This window comes from Canis lupus, chromosome 17, assembly GCF_011100685.1.
Source record: "Canis lupus familiaris isolate Mischka breed German Shepherd chromosome 17, alternate assembly UU_Cfam_GSD_1.0, whole genome shotgun sequence".
NCBI classification, from domain to species: domain Eukaryota; kingdom Metazoa; phylum Chordata; class Mammalia; order Carnivora; family Canidae; genus Canis; species Canis lupus.
In genome coordinates, this window is record NC_049238.1 from 56,846,805 (window position 1) to 56,859,696 (window position 12,892).

General features: G+C 39.3%; 1 protein-coding gene and 1 long non-coding RNA gene across 7 annotated transcripts in view; one reads left to right on the forward strand and one right to left on the reverse strand.

Moving 5' to 3' along the window:
- Positions 1-6,780, reverse strand: part of WARS2 (tryptophanyl tRNA synthetase 2, mitochondrial) — a 94,775-nt gene extending 87,995 nt beyond the window's left edge. For 2 of the 5 annotated variants that reach the window (XM_038561910.1, XM_038561915.1), the window contains exon 1: positions 6,630-6,780. In XM_038561910.1, the coding sequence (XP_038417838.1) occupies positions 6,630-6,719 (90 nt within the window). In that variant the 5' untranslated portion in view covers positions 6,720-6,780. Of the gene's footprint in view, positions 1-6,132; positions 6,384-6,629 lie in introns of those variants that run through there. The other 3 variants (XM_038561912.1, XM_038561913.1, XM_038561914.1) reach the window with 3 other exon arrangements.
- Positions 6,432-12,043, forward strand: LOC102153098. Of its 2 annotated transcripts, none has more exons than XR_005372667.1 (2): positions 6,432-6,875; positions 11,150-12,043. It is a non-coding gene; the product is annotated as an uncharacterized LOC102153098 (long non-coding RNA). The 2 variants fall into 2 exon arrangements; XR_005372666.1 differs by having other exon boundaries at positions 6,433-6,839.
- Positions 12,044-12,892: the final 849 nt, after the last annotated feature.

Below are 12,892 nucleotides of genomic sequence, written 5' to 3' on the forward strand. Positions count from 1 at the left end.
GGAATACAAAGAAGAAAATGACAACCCCGCACACTGGTTGGTGTCCTGGCCCAGAGGGATTGAGAAGCATAAGTTGTGAGAATTGACATGGGTTAGAAATCAGAGTGGCTTAATTCTGCCTTTTAGGAGACAAAAGGGCAGTCAAAAGGCAACTTCTTAACAAACCAGAAGTAGGTTCAATAGATGCAAGCATAACTGCGTGCTATGAAAAATGAAAGCTATAGATGAATTTTGATAAATGGTTAGAGGCCCGATAGAACTTAGATGTCGGGGTGGTGTGAAGACCTAGATATGACCTTGAGTCATTTGTAAGCAGGGGAGTTAAGAAAAAGTGTTATGTCTCTGGGAATAAAAGGTAGGGTATTGCTAAGAAATGATATATAGAGAAAACTGTAAATGCTTGAGTAGAGTTAAATTAAGTCAAGCTGGAGTCAATGTAGCACCTCTGTGCCTATAAATTATCTCTCCACAACTAGTGTCTCACACTGGCAAAGCAGCTTCCACCCTCAATGAGTAAATCGCTCCTGTGGAAATTCAAGATGAAGCCTTAGGCCTCATGTTGCAGTCTCTAAAAGAGAAATTCCTGAACCTTGAGCGGTAGTGGTAAAATGGAATCAAGAGCAGAACTGGATAAGTCTTTTCTTTATGAGAAGGCTAGAGGCCAGTTAGTTATTATAGTGACTGAGAAGGAATCCACAGAATTATCTTTGTGCAGAAAGACCCATATATATTATGTAGGAGTGAACTGTGTTTAGAAAGAAGGAAGGAAGGAGAGGAGAGAAGGAAAATTGACTACTATTACCTTAAGTACTTGTGCAGCTTAAGATAAATAGAACATATGTTGCATTTTATTGATAAAATACATACATATCAAAGTGAATACTCTCAAACTACTTATTTTCAGGGCAGCTCCTAGAACATAATTCATCCATCATATATGGTCCTCAGCCAACTTGCATATGTTAGGAAGCCAAAGTATTTTTCAGACTTCACCATAAGAAATTTAAGGTTGTGTGGCATCATCTCCAGGGCCCCTGCCTGTGTGTGGAGAGTGTGGTATGGGGCATTGGGCAGTGAGGTCAAACAAGCAGGACTCTAGCTACTCCTCTACTCTTGAAATCAGAAAGGCTCTGCTTTTATGTTTTACCTAATAGGGATTGATAAAAGATTTTATTTGATAAGGGAATACTACTGGTCAGGTGGAAAAAGCATAGACAAGGCTGAGTTTGAATCCTGGTACTGCCATCTACTAGCTCTAACTTGAGAAAGTTACCTTATTTTTCAGAGCCTTAGTTTCCTCTTTTATAAAATGGGTAGAATAATATTTACAGGATTGTTGTGAAAAGAAAATAAGATATAGTGTATATAGCACACAGCACAAGGCCTTAACACATAGAAGGTGCTACTTAAATGTCTATTTTGTCTCTGAAAGACAAAGTTACATATGGATATGGATTTTATATATATATATAATATTATATATATAAAATTATATATATATACATATATATATGTGTGTGTGTATATATATATATAGAGAGAGAGAGAGAGTGTGTGTGTAAGCCTCTGCAGACAGTTCTTCTGTAACCTGCAGCCATACAACAGATATACTAAGGATTTCAGGAAGCAGCCTTACTCTAGCATTTCCTGGCTGTGGATGCCACAATAGTTACTAGAAAAATCCTCAGCATCTACATACTGTTCCTCCTCTATATTTTCATCAGTTTTCATTACCTACTATCAGTAGTTTCCATTACCTACTAAAATATGTTTTTAAAGATTATTACTTCTAATAAGCTAAGTCAGTTTGCAAGGAAACCAATCTGAAGAGGACTTTAAATGAATGGACTCCTATGCTGATTCACCTTAAAGGGGCATTAGAGTGGATTCATGCAACACCACTTAAGAAAAGCACAGGCAGATGAAATAGCCCCATCAAACTAGCCCTATTATTCTCTTGCAAAATGATGGCTAGAGAAGCTCCTGATAGCTCTCCATGATGAATAGCATTTGTTGCAAGCAGGATGGACAATACATGGTGGAGACAAGCTAAGGGAAAAGTCACAAGGAACACTGCCCCATTTTAATGTCATTAAGACCACAGAAACCTACAATAACAAATATTAATTGCAAAATAGGGAATGAAATCCCAATAGTAAATTTTACCATCCTAATTCCACAATTAATTAGCATTCTGATTTTAGGCAAGTTTTTTAAATGAAGTCAGTTTCCTCCTGATTTAAAAGAAGGTACTAATACCTGCCTTAAAGTCTTGTTTTAAACAGTATTGCTTCAGTGGTATTGCCAAAATCCATAACCTAATCGTGAGAAAACATCAGACAAACTCAAATTGAGAGACATTCTAGTAAATAATTAATCAATTCTCTTCAAAAGTGCCAAGGTCATGAAAAACTGAGGAAGTGCCATAAATTGGAGGAGACATGACAACTAAATGCAACATGGGGTCCTGGATTTGACCCCAGACCAGTAACAGATTAGTGGAAAAACTGGTGAAATTTGAAATAGGTCTTTATCTAATATTAAACCAAATTTATTTCTTGGCTTTGATCATCATATTATGATTATGTAAAAGCAAGCTTGGTGAAGGATGTATAGGAATTCAATGTACTAATTTTGCAACTTTGTAAATCTGAAGTTATTTTCAAATTTAAAAAAGTTAAAAAGAGAACAATTGTCTGAAAAGCCCAGTCATGAGAACTGAATACAAGAACAATAATTTAATATGTTGCCTATTTTTTTTTTTTTTTAAGCATGATCCCTTCATCTACTGGCTAAGCTTGGTGGCCATTAACATTAAGAACAGTATGTTAATACTGGCCACACCCAGGTTGGGTGTGCTAACAGTGAAGTGTGTTGTTCAACTGCAACAAAATGTGGACATTTTATACTGAATGATTACAAATATTCTTGCCAAAGTCTACTAACCATCAATATTTCACTCTTGGTAAAACACTATCATAAGTTAGTGCTTCAAGAAGTGTGGATTCTCTGTTCGGACAATGATGACAGGCTTAAATTTACCTAATGCCATCAGTATTTAAACGGAGCATGTCAAATCTTCATTCCTCTGACTCTCTGACTACTCTCATTTTGTCAAACTTCAACAGTTTTTTGTGAGGTAACACCTGGCAAAATAAACCGATTTCACATAAATTGTAGACAGCTCACAATGAGTATGGCTTGAAACACTGTTATTCCTGGTTTCTCTCTACTTTTTTATTTTAAACTTGAGTCTATCTCTAGACTGCTTCTCTAGCCTTGAGGGGCAAATGCCTACCTTTGAGATAACTAAAGGTCTTCAATGCCAATCTTTTTACTCAAGATTTTGCTTTTTTAAGGAAACATTAAAACAGCCTAGGAGTCACAATTTTTATCAGTCCTAGTTTCCAACACAGTACTGCTATGGCTCACCCACTTTTGCCTCTCACTCGGGGAATAACTGCATAATCAAAGTAGTAATAAGCAACTTGGCTATTTCTTAGTTTTTAACAGAAGCATCCATCTGATAAAAATATATTTTCTATTAGATTATATATACTCTTGCAAAATAATTTTTGTTTTCTATAAAGGTTATGAGATATCATAAAAATGTCTAATGCATCTGGTTTAAGAATCCAATTCTTCCTTCACATATTTCTGCATCTGTTCACAAAAATCGCTTTGACTTCAAAGGATGCTTTTCAAGAGAAAAAGAATACATACAGGAAAAGTGCCCATAAATTCTAGTAGTCCTTTTCTAAGGCTATTTTAATAACAGCACTGTGGGACAAGTATCTCTTTAGGTCTTTAGAGATCTAAAATATCACAGATGATATTAATGACTATGCATTTATATGGGGATTTATGCTTTAACACTTTATTCTGGGTCTGAAAGTGATATATCTTCAATTTAAAACATGCGAAAAATACAGAAAGCTTAAAGAAGAAAACATAAGTCACTTCTAATTCACTCTTCAGGAAGACCAAAGCAAAACAAAAAGTTAAGACTGGTTGTTTCCTTCCAGTCTTTTTGTGTGTGCATATGTTTATGCAAATAATTATTTACAAACAATATTATAATTACATTATGAAAACAATTTTGTATCTTTTCTCAGTTGGGCTTTCAAAAGACTATATCCATCTTTCAAACCATCATATTTAATGACTGAAAATTCCATGTAGATTTATACTTTAAAAGAAACACTCTCGCTTACATTTAATTCTTATTCTACTCAAAGATAAATCAGTGTCTGGAAACACTAATCTGTTCTGGAAATTTTATATTTTGAAACAATCTAGATGAACAGTTGATTAACTTTAAGATAACCATATTCATTAATTTCACTGAAATAATAACAGAGGTTTAAGAATTTTTTTCTTGGGATCCCTGGGTGGCGCAGCGGTTTGGCGCCTGCCTTTGGCCCAGGGCACGATCCTGGAGACCTGGGATCGAATCCCACGTCGGGCTCCCAGTGCATGGAGCCTGCTTCTCCCTCTGCCTATGTCTCTGCCTCTCTCTCTCTCTCTCTCTCTCTCTCTCTGTGACTATCATAAATAAATAAAAATTTTTTTAAAAAAAGAATTTTTTTCTTTAGGGGATTCCTGGGTGTTCAGCGGTTTAGCACCTGCCTTCAGCCCAGGGTGTGATCCTGGGGTCCCGGGATCAAGTCCCACATCGGGCTCCCTGCATGGAGCCTGCTTCTCCCTCTGTCTGTGTCTCTGCCTCTCTCTCTCTCTCTCGAATGAATAAATAAAATCTTTAAAAAAAAGAAAAAGAAATTTTTTCTTTAGCATTTAAAATAATTTAGTGCCCTAAAATTCCCTGGGCAATCATTAGTGGGCTCTAAGTTGTTTTCCTTTTCTCCTTGATTTTCTATTTCTCATGACATCCTCACCTCTTGGGTTTGGAAAGAGAGGAAGTTTGGGTCTAAGGTTTAGTTACTTTGGTACCACAGGTTTTAATATGCTATTAGCTAGCTATAAAATAGTAATCAACCAATTTTGGTTCTGCAGAATCAACCCTCAAACTTCAAAGAGAGGGATATTTAATGGACTTATCTAATTTTATAACCTAACATTGCTGCCCAAAACTTTTAAAGTAGCCGTTTTGTTGACAAAGAGCGCTCTGGCATATCTTTTATCCTTAAAAATCTTGTGAGGCCCATATCAATGAAAAAAAAAAAAAACTTAGGCACAGAACAATTAGGTAATTTATGAGATGACTGGAAAGACAAGTTGAACTCAAATCTTGATTTTTAAACTTAATCTCATTGCTTTACTTTGGCTTCATAATCATGGAGCCATAGATTTTCCAAAGATTGAAAGAACATTAATGTGTCAATCAGTCCAACCCTTCCTCCACCCACTTGGCTAAAGAAAATAAACCCAGTGAGATTGACTTGTCATGTCGCACAGCTATCAAGCGGCAGTCAAATCTCCTGATCTTTGATTTCCTAATTTCAAGTTTAGTGCTCCTCCCAATATACCAATTACCACACAAAATCCGCACACCTATGCATTTTGACCATGAAGAAATCACCTAATAGTCACAGAACCTCAAGTTTCTTTCTAGTTCTCTGAAGATATGTCCCAAGAGATGTACAGCAAAGTGCCCGCCACCAAGATCGCACTTGGAAGACACTTAGTAAACGTCTGAATGAGAGAAGTAAATATCGAACGAATGAATGAATGAATGAATGGGGAGATTTATACATATTTATATATAAATAATTTATAATAAATTTATAATTTATAATATATATACATATACATATGCAAATATATAAATATATTTGAATATATTTAATATAAATATTTAAATATATTTAATATATTTAAATATATTTAATATAAATATTACATGTATAATATGTATAATATGTGTATATATGTATATGTATATATATGTGTATATGTATATATTTCCCCCATGAGAGTAAAATCCTAAATGCGGGGAGGGTGGGTTGAAGCCGGCGTCCATGCGCTCTACCCGGTACAGCAGTGGTGACCGCAGCGCTGCCAGGCGCAGCACAGGACGACGCGCTTTGGCGACCTGCTGTAGCTCCTTCAGAGCCTGCTCGAGGCAGGTGTACTTTGGAGAATGCGGACCCAGAGTGAAAGATGCACTGACACCTCACACGGAAGGGCCGCGCTGCCAGGAGGACGGCAAGTGGCTGCTCCGACTTTAATCGCCCAACTCCGCACAAGGCCGCTTCTCTAACCTCTCCGTTGGCCCCTCAGAACGGAGGCGTAAACAGCCACGGGACCACCACGAGAAGGCGGGCAGCCGGGGAAAGACCGGCCCTAAGGTCTGCTGACTTCACGCCGCACTTGGCATCCCGCGTTGCCCGGCAACAGCGGCGGTACCCAGCTCTCCCCGGGAAAGAGGCAGAACACTAGTGCGCGAGCGAAGGCGCGTCCCTCCCACCAGGGCGCGTGACGTCATCGCGCATCCCCGCAACGTCGCCACGTCCGTCCCGAGTAGGAAGGCAGTCTTGGACGAGCCGGCCTTACGAAAGGGCTCGGTATTCTCCAGAGGAAACGGGGGGAGAGAAGCCACTGGAGGGAGGGGAGACGAGAAGGACCTAGCAGGATGGGAAGCTGGCGGGAGGAAGGCCATCTGTGGTTACCTGGGGAGCATGAGCAGCTTCGGGTCCTTTATGAAGTGCCCGGATGAAGCTCCAGCACCCACGCGCCTTCCGTACTGAGCGCAACGCCATCTTGAAGGGGGCGGAGCCGCGCTGACTTGAGTGACGTCTGCCCGGAGAGCCGGTCCCGGAACGGCGGCTGCTGCGCCTGCTGCGGAAGTGCGGCTGCCTCCCGGGCGCGCCTCTGTGCCGGTGCGTGCGTGCGGGAGTCGGGCCTTTGCAGAGCAGGTGGGGACAGAAACGGGGCGGGGCTTGGCTTTAGTGTTTCCTCCGGAGACCTGGTCTGTGCAGGCTCCCTGGGGGGGGGGGGGGAGGGGGGGGATCTCTGTCGGGGATTTTTATTAGCGTTTTAGACTGGAAGAAAGTCCAGTAAATTGTCTTTCGGATTCTAGCCGCCCAGAGGCAGCTTTTAAGAAGTTTCTCTAGGAACGGGGCCTATTCGGCCCTGTTAGAGCGCAGTAAGTGGTGCTTTGACGCTTTTGTGGCCTTATTAATTCATTCGATCTACAAACGTGTTTTTTAAAGCCTGCCATCTGCTAGGCACTGACGGTGCAAGGACCCCTGTCTTCTATGGCCTGATGCACAGCAGTTAATAAACGATGCGCTTTTAAGTGCTATCGAAGCAAACCCCAAGATTGGGGAGGAGGGGTGGTTAAGATTGTCGCGCTTAAGCCTGGCCCGGGGAAGCCTTCAGAAGGTGATAACTAATAGAAGAAATTGTTTGCATTTTGGGTTAAATTATGAGAAGAATTAACACTGCACTGCTGCTTCTGCCAATGCGCTCAGAAAGCTCCCAGACAGAAAAGAGCCTATCAATAAAAATATAACAGGAAGAAATTCGTCAGGATTCTCTTACGTGTCTTCTTACGTTTATCCACTGACCAAATACTGAAAATTACATTTCCATAGGGAGAGGTACGAGATGAATGGAATAAGGATGCCCATACTCTTCTAAAAAGCAACTGATGAAAAAAAAAGAAAAAAAAAAAAGCAACTGAAATCTTAACAGGTTAAGACCCAAAGTTTGTGAATTAAAACCATACATTAAAATCTCTAAAGAGTGGTACAAAGTACTGGTGAAATTCGAGTGCAGTTGTTGGAGAGAGAAGCAGGGAAGGAATTGGAAAGATGAAGGGGAAAAAAACGTAAGAAAATCGAGCCTTACTCTTCCACAAGTAGTTGAGTTTGGTTTTGTCTCATAAATTTGAGGTCTGATGACCATTAAATAGGTCTGGAGCCCAGGAGAGACGTCCACACTACAGAATGGATGCTAATTGAAAGCAAGGAACTCTTTGAGACCACCAGGTAGAGTCTGTGGAATAGAAGTGATTGGATGATGGAAATTAAAAGAAGCACTCAAAAGATATTTAAAACCCCTAAAAATGTGGTATTACTGAAACCCAGCTAAGAGACCTTGCCAGTGGAAGTGATGATTGATCATTATAAAGATACGCAATATCCCTTGTAGACATACAAGTTTATAAATGCCTAAATGTTTTGTACTCCTGTACAGCAAAGCATTAAAATACAGGGTTGGCTGTTTTTTGTTTTTTGTTTTTTTTTTTTTTTACAGATATGTTATTAATCAGATTAAATGACCCGGGGGATTAGTAAGGTTAGACTTCTGACATCCTCAGCCATCTGGATTATAAGATAAAATCTAGCAATAAAATGAGGGTTACAGCAGAGAGCTGTCAAAGGCCTGCCCACTTTATTTCCTCAAGCAGTAATTTTAGTCTTTTATCTACAAAGACTCACAGGACTGGAAATATTTCCATGGGAGATCTTTCTGTGGTGTACTCCCATTGAAGAAGGTGTATCAGAGCACAAGGAACAACTTCAATATCTATTTTTTAAAGTACATTATTTTCAAACTTTGAAGTAATAAATTGTTTCTCAGCACAGTGGTGACTTAATGACTCTTGAGTGTCACTCAGCCAGCCAGGTTGTTCCTTGGACAGGGACGATGTTTTGTATTCCTTATATTTCCTCCAGGACCTAGTACAGTACTGGCACAGAGCAGGCACATCTTCTAAATCTAAATTTTATTTTGACAAAGAATGTAATTGTCAGAACTTGGCATGTTTTTAACATTCCAAGAGGGACAGCTGGCAGCAGAAAAGACACTAGACTTATTTAAAGCAAGGTAGTTTCATCTGCTTTTGTACTTTTTTTTACAATGGCATTCTGAAACCTTTTGGCCTTTGGGGAAGTATCATGAAAAAGCTCACCATTGTGTAAGCTCACCATCTTCTGCTCTTCGGGAGGAGAGGGAGAAGCAGGCTCCCAGTGGAGCAGGAAGCCTGACATGGGGCTTGATCCCAGGACCCTGAGATCACAACACAGACGCTTAACCAACCGAGCCACCCAGATGCCCCTCTCATGAGTATTTTAGATGGCGATCTTGAATCTTCAAGAAAAAATATTCAGTGGACCTGTTAATGAAAAAGTGCATAATAGACTTTTGAAATGTTTGCATACAAAGTGATTAACATTTTAAAAGTTTGCAAAATGCAGGGTTAGTTTGGTTACGTGAGAAGTTCGCTTATGGTATCTTTCATTGTCCAACAGTGTTAAGTGAAGCATCACTGTGTATTTACTGGCAGTATTTCACCACTATCATTTGGTAAGCCAAGGAATTTTAGTAAAATGAACTATAAATATTGTACTTAAAGCAGATTTTAGATACACTTACAATTAAAAACTCATATACTTATGGCATACACTGTATGTCTACATTATGTTCAAGCTTACAATTTTGAAAACTTGTTTAAAATTTGATTTCTCTTCAACACTTTTATTTCATAGTAAGTTCTGGTCACTTTGCTCTTTCCTTAACATTCCCTGCAAATCCCATCTTGCTTGAAACAATAGATTAAAACCAGACTGGCAGTTGGGGAACGCTTTCTATTGCAACCATGTGTGTCAGAAGAAAGGATTAGGTTTCCTTGTCCAAGAACATCAAGGGGAACCTCCACCTCTGCAGACACACCTTTATTCCTCAGTAATGGAGAGTTTATACCTAGTTAGATTTAAATGGGATAAGGAAAGAGTTTAAATCCACTCTTAGCTCTAGTAGTATAATCAGTCCTCAACTCTCAAAGTATCTAATTTTGTTTCTCTAATTTAATTCTAAGTGTCAGGTTGGTATTAGATGCTGATCAAGGTAATGGAGAGTTGCCCTACACATTTATTCACTTAAGGAAGAATTTTGCAGACTGCAAAGACTAGATGGCATCTATGTTCAAAACTTACTTAAAGCACAGCCTGTTCACCTCTGACCTTTCCTTTATATTGAATATGTTTTTCAAATATAGAGGAAGAGATTCCATAGTGGAGGTAAACCTTTCTCTTCATAATTTGGGATAGGACCATGCTATCTTATACTGGACTCATTCTGAGGACCTAAATCAAAGTGAGACAGAGGCCACCTTTGAGTGAGATCACTTCCAAGCATCATTAAAGTATGCGGGAAACCATAATAAGGACTGGGAGATTGTTTCTTTTTTTCCCCCACCTTTGGCTTAATTCTAGTTCTGCCCCTCATCTCATAGTGGTGAAAGTCATCCAAAAATACTAAGTACTTTCACAAAAATCACACAATGAATAAGAGCAGGATAGAACTATAATCCCCAGACAAGTGCTCTACATTAAGTGACACCACCAAAAAGCTGAAGTAGGTAAGGCTAGGGATGATCCAAGATCAAGGTTTCACCTAAAGGCACATATTTGTGTCATGCTTCCAAGTCAGAGCAACTAAGTGACTGATTTTTAAAGGGTTTTTGTACTCCTCTCTCCATCCCTAACATTAAAAGATGCTATCTTTCCCTAGCAGTTTTTGGGGAAGTGCTTGTTATACCATCTTCTTTGTGTGAGGATAATAATCAGGAGGCCTATCTGGTCTTTGGGAGAGGGGCTTGGGGGCTTAAGGGAGGCATTACTATCACTTTTTCCCTAGAAGATGCCATCTAGCAAAATTTAGAGACAGGCTGTGTGATGTGAGTGGCAAAATAGAATTTTTCTCAGAGCACCTTTTCCTTTTTTTTTTTTTTTTTTTTTTTTAGATTTTATTTATTCATGAGAGAGAGAGAGGCAGAGACACAGGCAGAGGGAGAAGCAGGCTCCAGGCAGAGAGCCCAACATGGGACTTGATCCTGGGTCTCCAGGATTACACTCCGGGCTGAAGGCTGCGCTAAACTGCTGCGCCACCAGGGCTGCCCAGAGCACCTTTTCCTTAAAATTAAGTGCCAACGCCATAGTTTTTTCCAGATTCAACTTTTTCCTTTAAGGACTGTCTTTCCCACTTCACAATTGTGGATGGGAGAAAGTGAGAAAGGTGGAGAGAGGGCAGACATAAGTGGATAATTTGCATGTATTGATCTTCAGAGAAATGACTCCATTCTGTGTAGAGTACTTAGTGTGGGGTACCAGATAGAGGACTGATTGTATGGGGATGGTGTTGGCCCTAGGACTCCTATTCATATTTTGTTTTTTCTCCCTAGGCTTTTTTTTTTCTTTTTCAAACTGCTGTTTCAACATCAGAGTACAAGTCTTCAAAGAAGACAGAGAATTGCTCCCATAAGTATGGATCCAGAATGGGGAAAATAATTTTCTAGAAATGTAGGAGACTACTTTCAGTATTCCTTTTCCCCATGGTTCACCCTCAGTCTTAGGACATATGTTCCATGGAAGAAATGAAGCTTTGAAATTAGCAAATTAAAGTTTTGGAAGAGATTTTACTTTGTTGTCTCTCTTTGCATGCTGTATCTGTTCTAGAAGGTATGGTCCTGAAGACAAAATCTATGTGTTACCTGTACACTTACTCTATTTTTAAATCACCACCCTTTGCTCCCAGCTGCTTCATAATGGGTGAGCAGGCTTCCCAATTCTGAGTTTACGTTTTACAAAAAGAACTAGGTCTCAACAAAGTTTCTTGGAGTGTCTTTTAGATAGGCTCTTTTCTGTTTTGTCTGTGTAATCAAACTCCATTAGATCCCTTCCCACATTCTGTCCCTGTGGTGTGATGCTAGGAATAACTGAAAGTGAGACACCATGTTTAGATCTTGATCTTTCTAACAAACAACATGAAAAGGTATCTTGATGTGTCTAAAACAAGAGAGAGCATTAACCTCAGTGTCTCAGTCAAGTCCCATCTTAACCAGTTAGATTCTGTTGGACTTTTCCAAAACCCACAGACAAGTTACAATCAGCTGTAATTTTCTTCACTTTTTGTCCTTAATAAGTAGGAGTGAGCATGAACTCAGAGAAGATTTGCATGCAGCCCCGTTACTGATCTCAGTGAACCATTTAACCTTCATGTGCCTCTTTTTTTCCATATCTGTAAACTGAGTAAAAATAGAAGGAATACAAAGAAAATGAAAACACCATTTCAAAAAGATCATCTGTACTCCTGTTTTTATTGTAGCATTATTTACAGTAGCCAAGATATGGAAGCAAAGTGTCACCTAATGGGCAAATGGATAAGGAAGATGTCACACACACACAGGAATATTATGCAGTCATAAAAAATGAGGTCATACCATTTGAGACAACATGGATGGACCTAGGATATATTATGCTAAGTGAAATAATTCAGACTAAGAAAGACAAATACCATATGATTTCACTCATGTAGAATCTGTAAAAAACCAAATGAATAAATGAAAAGCAGAAACAGGCCTATAAATACAGATAACAAGCTGATGGTTGCCAGAGGGGAAAAGGATGGGAGGATGGGCAAAATGGGTGAATAGGAGAGGCAGATAATAGGCTTCCAGTTATACCACAAATAAGCCAAGGAAATAAAAGCCTAGCATAGGGAATATAGTCAGTGATCCTATAATAATGCTGTATAGTTACAGATAGTATCTGCACTTGTTGTGAGCATAGCATAGTGTAGAGAAGTTCAATCACTCTGTTGTACACCTGAAACCAATATAGCACGGTGTGTCAACCATACTAAAAAAAAACTAAAATAGAGCTAGTGACATTCAGTACAACTCTTGAGGTGCTAGGAACTAGTTTCTGTTTTGTCTCAAATTAGATTCATTTAGAGATGCAGACATAGATAGTAAAGTCAGGATCCACATTTCAGAGCACATCTCCTGACCCCATGTCCATAGCAGATACTGACATGCAGATACTGAGAATGGGCCTCAAAAATTTCCCAAGACTGCTCCAGGCAGCTACTCTTAACCACATAAAATGGGCCCTACTTGTCATCCTGTCACAGCAGGGTTAGGTTG